The sequence below is a fragment of the Rattus rattus genome, chromosome 8 (assembly GCF_011064425.1).
Source record: "Rattus rattus isolate New Zealand chromosome 8, Rrattus_CSIRO_v1, whole genome shotgun sequence".
NCBI lineage: Eukaryota > Metazoa > Chordata > Mammalia > Rodentia > Muridae > Rattus > Rattus rattus.
Window position 1 is genome coordinate 68,081,570 of NC_046161.1, and position 12,422 is coordinate 68,093,991.

At 41.4% G+C, this 12,422-nt stretch overlaps 1 protein-coding gene across 1 annotated transcript in view; it reads right to left on the reverse strand.

Annotated features, from left to right (window-relative positions):
* Unc13c (unc-13 homolog C) overlaps nucleotides 1–12,422 on the reverse strand; it is a 443,880-nt gene that overhangs the window by 267,475 nt on the left and 163,983 nt on the right. Inside the window, exons 4-6 of the mRNA XM_032910033.1 lie at nucleotides 10,639–10,717; nucleotides 8,888–8,893; nucleotides 7,282–7,353 (exon numbers count right to left, since the gene is read on the reverse strand). Coding sequence (XP_032765924.1) covers nucleotides 7,282–7,353; nucleotides 8,888–8,893; nucleotides 10,639–10,717 — 157 coding nt within the window. The remainder of the gene's footprint in view (nucleotides 1–7,281; nucleotides 7,354–8,887; nucleotides 8,894–10,638; nucleotides 10,718–12,422) is intronic.

Below are 12,422 nucleotides of genomic sequence, written 5' to 3' on the forward strand. Positions count from 1 at the left end.
AACCTTAGCCTGAGTAGGCTCATAGTAAAATTATTAAGTATGTGGAAAGCATTTTGAATGTTAACCATAACTGTCTGAACTTTTCTCCATGCTGTTTCATATTCACCCAGACCCTTCTTCCCCAACTAGGGAACCTTGCTAACACTTCACCTTCAATGTTTTATGTAATTTATTCTGCAGGGAATGAGTTTCAACACTCATTACTTAGAAAAGATTTTTTTTTTACCAACTAATTCATAAGAAAGGTCTTGCTGTAGATGAAAGTTAACTGGGGTATTCTCTGTGGTGCTTGCTACCATCCAGGTAGGTGACAATAATAGCCATTGGTGGATAAAAATCCACTGAATGATTATCCAGAGTTATTTAATAAAAGCCTGTGACACTTTAAATGGGTTCCTTTGGCTAATGGCATGTTGCTCATTGTTCTGACTTGTTTTGTGTGTCAATTTGACCCAAGCAAGAGTTACTACAGAGAAAAGAGCCTCAGTTGAGGAAATGCCTCCATGAGAGCCAGCTGTAAGGCATTTTCTCAATTAGTGACCAATGTGGGAGGGCCCATCATTGTGAGTGATGTCACCCCTGGACTGGTGGTCCTGGGTTCTATAAGAAGGTTGGCTGAGCAACTCAGGGGAAGCAATCCAATAAGCAGCACCCATCCATGGCCTCTGCATCAGCTCCTACCACCAGGTCCCTGCCCTCACTTCCTTTGGTGATGAACAGCAATGTGGAAGTTTAAGCTGAACAAACCCTTTTCTCCCCAACTTGCTTCTTGGTCATGGTCTTTCATTGCTGCAAGAGAAACCCTGACTAAGACACTAATCTATTTTAAACCTTTTAAACCTTTCACAACAAACAGTACATTCTAAAAGACATGCATTTTTCAAATTATAATAAATCACATATGCTATAGCATCATATACCAAAGAGAAAGAAACTAAAAACAAAAATAAAAATTATATAATTATGTTTTTTTTCCCCTGAGTTAGGCGTGGTTCGATGAATGCCCTTGCAGTGTTTTACCTATGTAGAAGTAGGAAAACAGCAATGCTATTTTGATGTCGCTTAACAGATCTAACAAGGGAGGCCATTTTCGGTGTGTGCAGACGGTCCTTAGTCTCTTTAAAGGGGAGTATGGATCGTCTTGTGTCCTGAAAAACCCCTGCAGCCAAGGAGAGGGAAGAGACTGCAGATCCTAAGCAAGTGTTTGGTTTAGACATCGCAGTGCTAAGAGAGAAACCGACGTGTTAGTTTAATACCTTACTTTTTGAAACATTAGGACACCGGACAGAAATAAATAGTCTTCTTTATTGTAAGCATCATTAAAATATAAAATAACTGAAAAATAAAGTAATGGCTTCTTGCCAGAAGCAGTGAGTGGTATTGTAAGACATCATCAGTTCGCCATCTGCCAATGCTAATAGACACATCAGGAGCAAAGCTCAGACGACTCTGTGCTGTGCTCTTTCTGGTTTCCTGCTACACTGTTAACCAGTGAAGGTCCATTTTCACAGCATTCTATGGGGTTCCCTCTCTAGATTATATAAATCAACAACTTTACATACTCCAAAAGACTCTCATGATAGCTTGAAGAAACATAAGATTCTTGTTTAAAACAGTGATCCTACACGCAACACTCACTGGGCCCATACCTTTCAGGAGAGAAATGCAGAAGTGTCCCTGGCACAGGTTTACTATTTATGGACACAGGCATCAGTGAGATCCACAGAGGGAACACTGTACACAATGTGTCCTTTGAAATGTCCTTTGAACAAGAGGTTCACTGCTACAACAATGCTACAGGTTTACAAGTGTAAAAAAAATGGACGCAATTTCAGAGTGGATTAACTTATTAGCCTAGCCATCTTGGAAAGCTGATCCATGATCTTAATATTTATTTAGATAAGATTTTATTGGAGTTAAAAAGACCAACCTAAGTAAGTTATACTATTTTACTTATATTATTACACTAGAGATGATAATTATAACATCCCAAAGAAACTTGGGGGTTACCCCAGAAGAGGGTAGAAAAGGATACAGGGAGTGAAGAGAAGGCCAAAGGACAGTAGGACACAGCATGACACATGTACCGTGAGTTCACCATTGTCAAACTGATACACACGTGGATGTATAGTTCTTGATATTTACTTTCTGTAATTAATAAACATCCCCCTTGTATTTGATTAATAAAAGCAATTAAAATATGAAAAGGTTCACATCTATGAACTAGGAAATCAGTTTCAAAATAAGCACAGTGCAAATAAAGAATGAATCAAATCAGCCAACCAAGGAAGACATTTGATGGCTCTGGGCGTGGGAGCTCGCCCTTTCAATTTCATCACCTGCTCGGCTGTGGCAGGAGGGTTGCTGCTGATTGTAATGCCAGCCCGGCCTATAGAAAAGAGACCTTCTATAAAATAAAAAAAAAATAAAATAATTTTTAAAAAAGGAAGAGAGGGAACAAATAAGAGAAAGATATGATTGAAAATGAAGGAAAGAAAAGAGAAATCAAAGACCCAGAGTTGGTAAAGATGAATTTCTTACAGGGCTGATTTTACAAAATTGAGAAAATACAAGTAGATAATGTCAGGACTATAAAGACACACGTCTTTCCAAGTTTTAATTAGACAAGCAAGTAAACAGTACTGAATTCTAAAGTGTAGAAATCGGAGGTTGAGATTGACAGCCAGTGGCAAAGTACAGACCTATGGTGCATGAGGCCTGGGGACAATTCCTAGCACTGGCCATGACAACAATACCAGTAGAGAGATGACCACCTTCCACAACTGACATGGGTATTAATTCAAAGCCGAGTCAAGAGTTAGTGTTTGAAGAACATGGTTGCAATTGCTACAGCAATGAATGCGGAGTCATATGGCCATTCTCATTTGAGCATCAAGTTCCGGTGGCTTAAAGGCACGCTTGGCCCAGCACCTCACTCATGCAAACAGTCCTAGATCTCAAGAAAAGGGAAACTTCTGAGATGATTTTTTTGGAAGCTGATTTAATATGGGTGTCACAAGTGTTCAAGGACATGACAAACGAAAGACTATTTTGATTTTGGGATGTAAATAAATACATAAAATGTACCTATAAACACATATACTATATATGTTATATTGTATGCATATAGATATATAATATATACAAGAGAAAAACAATATGTCTATGTTAGTAAATATATTAAAAACTCGAGGCTATGAGAGTGTTCGTGACTTGCTCTAGGTCTTCAAGTGAGTAAACTGTGGAATTGTGTCCCTAAGAAGCTCAATCTAAAAACTGTGTTGAGAAAGAACAGAATTGAATTCTAAAGTGTAGAAAAAGGAAGCTGGGATTGACAGCCAGTGGGAAAGTATGGGCCTAGTATGTGTGAGGCCTGGGGACAATTCCTAGCACTGCAGGAGAGATATGTCACAGAGCTGGCTGCTTTTGCTGAGGACCTGAGTTCAGTTCCCAGCAAACACGTACTTAAGAAGAAAAAAAAAAAAACCATTAAAAGAACAGATGCCAGACCAGTAGAAGTACTTGTGAATAAGACATAATTTTAAACTGTATCATGATTGCAAATTTCCACATCGACATTTCTAGAAAGGAATCCAAGTCTTATTTGCCAGGAGACAGGGAGGCCTTCCTACATATGAAGCAGACTGTCTCCTGTGTTACCACAGACATTAGAACCCTTCCTTTTTGGAAGAGATGACGATGCTTTTGACTCTCTGTCTCTTTAATACTGAAATACGACTACCTGCTGTTTCCCAGGCAGCTGGATCACTCCCTTCGTGCACGGGCGATGCCCTGTGCCTTCGGATTGGGAGTCCCCAGAAGGACTTCAGAGATGCAGCATGGAAATCGTTCACTTCAGCATTTATGTCATTTGCCCATGTAATGACTGAACCTGACAGCTTGTCAGGAGTGACATTTAATATGCCTGCTCTACACAAGTCATATTTCATTTCCTTTCAAGACAGGAGCCCCGGGGAAACGAGCTTGGTGGATTTGAGAGGGAGCTAGTGCAGCCATTCATCTATCTAACACCCCCTGAGAAGTCCTCTGCTCAGGGCTCCTTTAAACAAGAAAGGTGGTATTTTTAGGTTGCTGACAAATAGATTGATAGGTAATTTACTGAAGGGAAGATGTGTCTCTTGTTTTGGGTCTCAGGAAACGTGAGGCATCCCACTGACTTCTACGGTTGGCTGAAATAAACATATCTCAAATAAAATGGTATGTTATAGTAGCCGAGGGATTTGGAAACAGGATTTTTGGTTATGATTTTTTTGTTTTGTTTTGTTTTGAGTTTACTAGGGATTGAATCCAGCGCCAAGGAATGGTAAACACTTCCACTGAGTTGCAATATGAAAAGAATACCATCTTTTAAAATATAAGAAAGTCAAAATACAGAAGTTCTTAGTCAAATTCTTCAACTTTATTTCCTCAAAAGAAAATGGTCTAACCTCTGGATATGGTTGGTCTCTACAGGTTCTCTCTCCCCTTTGTTGGGTATTTCAGCTAATGTCATCCCTGTTGGGTCCTGGGAGCCTCTTGATTTCCTGGCATCTGGGACTTTCTGTTGGCTACCCCCAGTTCCCTATGCCCCAGTGCTACACACCTCTGTAGGGACAAAGAGTAGAGCAGAGACTAAAGGAAAGCCACCCAAGACTGCCATACCTGGGGATTCATCCCATGTGCAGCCACCAAACCCAGGTCACTATTGCTGATGTCAAGAAGTGCTTGCTGACAGGAGCCTGATATGGATGTCTCCTGAGAGGCTCAGCCAGAGCCTTACTGATGCAGATGTGGATGCTTGCAGTTAACCATTGGACTGATTATGGGAACCCCAGTGGAGGAGTTAGGGGAAGGACCTAAAGAGCTGAAAGGGTTTGCAACCCATAGGAAGAACAGTATCACCCAACCAGACTCCCCAGAGCTCCCAGGGACTAAACCGCCAACCAAAGAGAACACACGGAGGAACCCACGGCTCCAGCTGCATATGTAGCAGAGGATGGCATTGTCTGGCATCAGTAAGAGGGGAGGCCCTTGGTCCATGAAGGCTCGATGCCCTAGTGTAGGGGAATGCCAGGGTGGGGAGGCGGGAGGGAGTGGGTGGGTGGGTAGGTGTGGGAACACCTTCATGGAGGCAGTGGGGAGAGGGATATGATAGGGGGTTTCAGAGGGGAAACCAGAAAGAGGGATAACATTTGAAATGTACATAGATAAAATAACCAGTAAAAAAATTTTTTAAGAAGAAAAATGCTCAAATTGCTTGGGATTTCATTAATTTTTTCTCATACCAGAAGTCGAGGATTTCATGTTGTATTTAAATTATACTCCAAATAATACAGAATATCATAAACCTGATAGGTAAGAAAAAGACCCGAGGATATAGTCATAGTACTTTTAATCCTGTGCCACAACAAAAAGTGCATCAAGATGTATCTGATGAATGTGTGTAAGGAATAGCAAGGGTTTCTCCATCTCTTTACAACTCTGAATGAGCACCTGTGCAATGAAGTGTCTGCGTGTGTGTGTGTGTGTGTGTGTGTATGTGTGTGTGTGTGTCTGTGTATATATGCATGTATGCATGTATATGTGTGTATATGTATATATGTGTGCATATATATGTATATGTGTGTGAGAGTGTGTATGTATGACTATGTGTATATGTATGTGTGTATATGTTTCTCTCTGTATGTACATGTGTGTATATGTCTGTTTATGTGCATATGTAGGTATGTGTCTGCATGTATATGTATGTGTCTATATATGTGTGTGTGTGTATATGTGTGTGCATGAATATGTGTGAGTGTATGTATATGTATGTGAGGGGGCTGTATTCTGATAGAAAGGTCTAAGAAAGGGCTTAAAGATACAAGAAGACAGAAAGCAGAGCAAAAATATGAAGTACGTTGTTAGTAGATTCAGGTACAATGACAGTTAAAAGGAGATAAGAAGTGTTTATAGCAAGTTTGTCCTATGAGCATGACAGAGAGAGAGAGAGAGAGAGAGAGAGAGAGAGAGAGAGAGAGAGAGAGAGAGAGAGAGAGAATTTGGAAACATTAGTTCCAGGAAGGTTAGTAGGTTACCTTGGGTCCTGAGACCCCCAAGACAAGGAACACATCTTTCCCTCAGAAGTAATTAGGTTCAGGAAGAACTCTCAGACATTTTATGCAAATCCCTGTCTAAGTGAGCAGGACTGAGTCCCTGCAGCAGGATGGCCAGGCCACACACATTAACTTATCCTCTCTCCTCAGGCTGCTGAGTGAGCAGGACTGAGTCCCTGCAACAGGATGACCAAGACACACACATTGTTAACTTGTCCTCTCTCCCCAGGCTGTACCTGAAGCCAATTATGAGAGAACTGCTGGGAGTGACCAGCTATCAGCAGGTTTTAAAGCTCCCTCTGGGCTTCTAATGAGCCAGGTTTAAGAATCGCTGACCTAGATCTTAGTACCCTCCTTGTGTGTGTGTCTTCTAAGCAGAATGGTTCTTGCATTCAACAAGACCTTGTAAAACATCTACCTTGTGCCTGACATTGTTTCAAGCAACATCCATGAGGGAGAGAATTTAATGAGAACAATGACCAGCACACACAACTGCCCTCCAGAACATCAGAGTCTGGGTGAAGAAATTTATGCCAAATCCTCATATCCAGTCTAATAAGGAACAGAACAGTAGCTCATTGATGTTATCCATTAAGCCCTGTGTTAGCCAAATGATAGGAACATAATGTATTCCCATAATCTTCTGTTTTGCTAGTATTTCACTTCATATATATGAATGTATATGAATGTGCATAATATACAGAAATAATAATATTCATTATATGGTATCTAACAGCCTGCCCATAGCATACCATAGCATACCATAACATACCACAGCATACCACAGCATCCCACAGCATCCCACAGCATCCCATTCCATACCATACCAAAGGTCACACTGAAATGTTAGGGAAGGAAACTAGCAATTCAACCAGAAGGGAGAAGCTGCCTTAAGTTATGGAAAATTGCAGTGTAAAATACCTTTAGGAGTTTTCTGGGGGTGGGGGAAGCTAAACGGTTAAGTGCTATCAGAATAGAATAGAAGCCATAGAAAGAAAAAACTGTGTGAGCATCATCTGTAGTGAAGCCAGAGCTCTTAGGAAGCTTAGCTGGGGCCAACCAGGCATTCCTTGTGTTCCCAGGCACTGCTGGGACATTAGGCTAAGGGTGCCAAATGAGATCTCACATCGAAGGCTCATGATCCCGAGGGTCTGGTCAATACGTTAGTGATTGGCAAGGCACTTACCAGCTCCTCATTGTTCAGGGATGTCCTGATAACCATAGCAAGGGATAGACCAGATTTCCGGGCAGCCAGGGTCTGAAACAGACAGGATAATGCTGGGTTAGCATATGGAGTAAGTGGCTTGTGTGCACCTCAGGAAGCAAGGGTGTAGTAATGCTAGCTGTTGCCATTTTGGTGAAAAGGACTTTGGCATCAGATCAGCTTGACTGGAACTCACTGAATGTCAAAGCTGGAGACCCCAAGCCCAACATGACATTTGGCCCTTGATGAGATTGAAGTCCATCCTAGAGATATGACTACTTAAAAGTTTCTGGGATAGCAAGAGGCTTCTAGAACTTTGTTTTTCCACAGGACACAGTCACAGTCTGTTAAGAAGCATGCACACTGATATTACCCAGCCTGACCTGAGGGCTGATCTGAACTGCACCAAACACTGCATGATTCCTGGGGTGTTTCCTAGAAGATTCTACATATCTCGTGGGGATACATACTTCTGCACACCTTTGCAAGCCAGTGGCATGGGAGCCCAGGTGGACATCATCGTCTTAAATAGCCTTGCTTACAAAACAGCCGTCACTACCTGCTTCCTACCTGAACACCATGCTATCAGAAACAGCACTGCTGCAGAGAAATTCAGAACCAGAAATTCCAAATGATATATGGGTACGTCTCCCTACCAAGAGCAAAGGGAAGTCGGATGAGAGTAGTGCATCCCTACCGCCCCTCTGCTCAGAAATACACCAAAATCAATGTTACCCCGTGCCCATCTCTACCCACTGTGCTAAACTGTAACAGTTACTTCTGGAAGTCTTACCCAGGATAATTGTATTCTCCCTCCCTAAGAGCAATGCTCATTCACATCTGTTGCTGGGTTCGACCACCTTGCGTGGGGGGGGATGGGAGGGAAAAGTTTATGTGTATTATAATTTCAGGTTACAGTCCAAGGAAGTCAAGGTGGGAACTCAAACATCTAGTCACATTGTATCCATAGTAAAGAGCAAAGAAAATAGGAGCCTGGTTTGCTAGCTTCCTCCTTTCTTATACTGACCAGATTCCCCCTTCCTAAGGAATGGTGCCACCCACAAAGGACTGGATCTTCATCTATCAGCTGTCAATCAGGGAAATTCTCCACATATATGTCCACAAGCTGGTTTAATCTCCATAATTCTTCCTTAAGACTCTCTTCCCAAGTGATTTTTAGGCTGTATCAAATTGACAGTTAAAACTCACCAGCATAAAGTACTTGTTCCTAGTTTTATATTTATCTTACATTTCTTTTGTTTTTAGAATTGCTATATATATACATTTTAGACACGCAGAGCTGAACTTCATGTTGGATTCTTGGAGAATTTAGGAGTACAACCCCCACCCCATGCGTGTTTGTGTGTTTCCCTGTGTAGCCCAGGCTAGCCTAGAACTCACTATGTATACTAAGTTGGCCCCTAACTACCCCTTGCTACCTTCTAAGTGCTGGGATTGCAGATACATATGGGAACTTATTTCCAAGTAGCTCTATTCCACGATCTTGTCCTCTTTTTAGCTCACGAACAAAAATCAGTGCGTGTTTGAGAAGAGCAGAGAATGATGAAAGAAATGGAAAAGCACTTACCATGGCCTGAAGATTCCAGGAGCAAAAGGAAACAAAGTTTAAATATTTAAACATACGAAAAACAAGAAAAGCAAAACAACGATCCCTTAGTGTAAATTTCTTTAAAGTGCTCACACTATCGTGGCAAGAATCTGAGGTAACCACACCAAGATGCATGCTTCCCACTGTAAGGTCTGACAGAACATCATCTTAGTCAATTTTGGATTTAGTTTGAGTGTGTTTGTGTTTTGTGTGTGTGTTTTGTGTGTGTGTGTGTGTGTGTGTGGTGTGTGTGTGTGTGTGTGTGTGTGTGTGTGTGTGTGTGTGTGTGTGTGTGTGTGTGTGTGTGTGTGTGTGTGTGTGTGTGTGTGTGTGTGTGTGTGTGTGTGTGTGTGTGTGTGTGTGTGTGTGTGTGTGTGTGTGTGTGTATGTCTGGTGTATGTCCACAGAGTATAGAAGAGGGTGTCCTGTAGCTGAGTTAGAGATGGTTGTGAGATAGCTGGTATGGGTTCTGTGAACCAGACTTTTGTCCTCTGCAAGAGTTGTATGTCCTCTCAACCACTGGGCCATCTCTCCAGCCCCATAACTTTCTTTTTAAAATTAAAGTGATTGCCTTTAGAAAATTTTCTTAGCAAAATCAAATATTGCTGGTATTAAAAACCTATGCACACTGATGCTAAAAGGAAAATTAATTTTTTTGTGTAAAGTAACTTTTGATATTAAACTGTTAAGACTATTACATGCCCACAGAAAATCTTCATGTATTCTAGCCTAGAAACTTGTCTCTCACTTGTAAGCCCTGCTTCCACAGCTATGCGACAACACACGGGGCTTGCAAGAAGTCTAGCTAGCAAGAATCTAAGCTAAATACACCAACATGGAATGCTTTCCCCTCTGAGATCTGACAGCAATAGCATATATCATTCTAAAGGGCTTTTCTTTTTAAGATTTTTTTTTCAATTATGTTCATGTGTGTGCATCTGTGTGTGTGCCATGGTGTACACGTGCCCATAGAGGCCACTAGAGGGCAGCAGACGCCCCTGTGGCTAGTGTTACAGTTGAAGTCACTGAACTTGGATACTGTGAACCAACCTCAGATTTCCTCAAGAGCAGTACGTATTTAACCTGTACAGATCTAGGCATTTTTCTTTTTAATAATTGATAGAACACTGTCAGTTCTTGGCATTTCTGAGCAGTCTCAAAATATTTCCTTACAAGAGGCTAGGTTCTTCCCAGTCGTGTTCAGGACTAGCACAAATGTTATATGTCATTAGACTCGGACACTGCAACCTTCTTTGATGGAGGAGCTTAGGAATTTAGCTAGAGTCAATTGTCACATGTTAGAAGATTGGTTATTAGCATTGTATGTTTCCATTATAAAGTCTGGAGTCTGCTGTGTTGGAGTGAACAAACCCGAAGCAAGCTTTAAAACTTCGTAATTTAATCTTGTAATTCCCCACAGTACTAAACATCAAAGCTCAGCCCAGACCGCTTACGTGGGCTTCTGTGCTATTGCTTTTAGCTCAATTATGAAGTCAGTTGAACTAAAACCTGTAATTTCCACTGATGTCAAAGCAGTTGAAAGGCTAGAGCCCTTTTTTCCATCAGACACATCATAAAGAAATAAGGAATATGCTATTGCTGGGCAGTCTCTGGCCCTGGATATTTTACTCTATGAAATATTTATGGGCTCGGTAGTCAATGAGAAAGGATTTACATTTTAACAAGGACGACATCAAGGTATGCAGCCGAATTAAGCAGGAGTAACTCACCACATCCCGCACAATAGGCAGTGTCTTTTTCCTGCGGAGATCAGGCATGCTGTCTATTCCGTAAAGTCCACGCCCAGCCCTGAACGGGACACAGAAATAATGATTACAAGAGTTGAAGTGACATTGTCCAAGGAAAAAGGTACCCACCGTTCATGCTATAAAAGGCTGTGAAGGTATCAAGTGGAGGCCATGGTTTTCAGTAAATTCGCAAACTAGTGAAGATCCAAGATGCTAGGTCTTTGTCTAGGGTGAAAGCCCAGCTGCTGGCCCTGCTGCTGATTCATGTGGACACGCTGTCTTTCTGTCAGTCTCACTCGGAGGAGATTCCAAAGTTTTAGGAACATAGAGGTTGGCGTCTCTAGCAGAAATCATAACCAAAGTATTCCTGGTGCAAGAGTGCTGAAGACATCTTTGTTATCAAAGCTCCATCATCATCATCATCATCATCATCATCATCATCATCATCATCATCATCATCACCATTATTTGGTCCGTGTGCTGCACTGGCACAGACTCAGCTCTGAATGGCAGCTCAAGGACCATGGGAAACTCTCAAGCGCAGAACCATCGACCTACTTTACCTGAATATATCTGATAAATAAATGAATGAGATGAAAAGAATTTGATGTCCTTCATATTTTGTAATAGTGACAAAGACTAGGTCAGCTAAGTATTCATCTCAAGCATATTGACTAAAAGAATTTCTAAGAATACACTAATTAAACAAGTAAGGTAGATACTTAAATATATAAAAAGAGTAATACGGCTGACAGTATGGCTCAGCGATTAAGAGCACTTTCTGCAGATGGGAGTTCGTATCCCAGTAACGCAAGAAGCTGGATATCTCACAAACACTTGTAACTTCAAAGTAGGGGTAGGTGGAGACAGGGGGATGGATGGACAGGGATTGCCTAGAAAATTCAAGCCACAGGTTTAGGGAGAGACTCTGCCTCAAAGGCATAGGTAGAGAAGTAAAGCAGAGGATAGACCAGCTGATGCCCTTTTCTGACCTCTGTGTACACACATACAGTCTTAACATGCTCACAGACCAACACACATAGATACATAAAATAAATCTTTAAAAGCTTAAGTATAAACAGCAAAACTGAATATAGTTGAATATATATATTTCAATATATAGTTGAATATATATTTGTAAGCTTAATGTGATCCTGTATGTGTGTGTCTGTGATTACTTATGTACTGAAAACATATAGAAAGTTGTTTTTCAAACTTAAAATATGTAGCTATCTGTGCCGAGTGAAGGCAGGTGGGAGAGAAGGAGACTCACTGGGTAAACAGTTCTTAACAATGTATCCATTTGCAGTTAAAAATAATTTTAAGTGATACTCTCCTGTGTTTCTTTAAAAGTGAGTTTGGTAAGCTGAGGTTGGCCTCCTCTCCTCACTTTCCTCTTTGATTGTTCTGTGACAGGGTTTTGCATAGCCCAGGTTGGCTTCCCTTTCTCTTTGTTGCCAGGGATGACTGAATTTCTCACCCTTTCACCTTTATCTCCCAAGTGGTAGATGTCAGGTCTGTGCCACCATTCCTGCATGATATGGTGATTAAACCCAGAGCCTTGCGCATGCTCTGCAGGGCTCTGCCCACCGAGACACACCTCAGCTCCAAGGATGCTTTTCATTGGTTCCGATCTTGTCATTTTGCACAGCCAGTTAGGTTCTAAAATTGATGGCAGTGTCTCCTTATGTGGACTCGGTCTATAAATCTCTGTTGACGCTTTGCTCATCTTCTGAGGATTAGCACGCTCACTATAAACAGCCTAG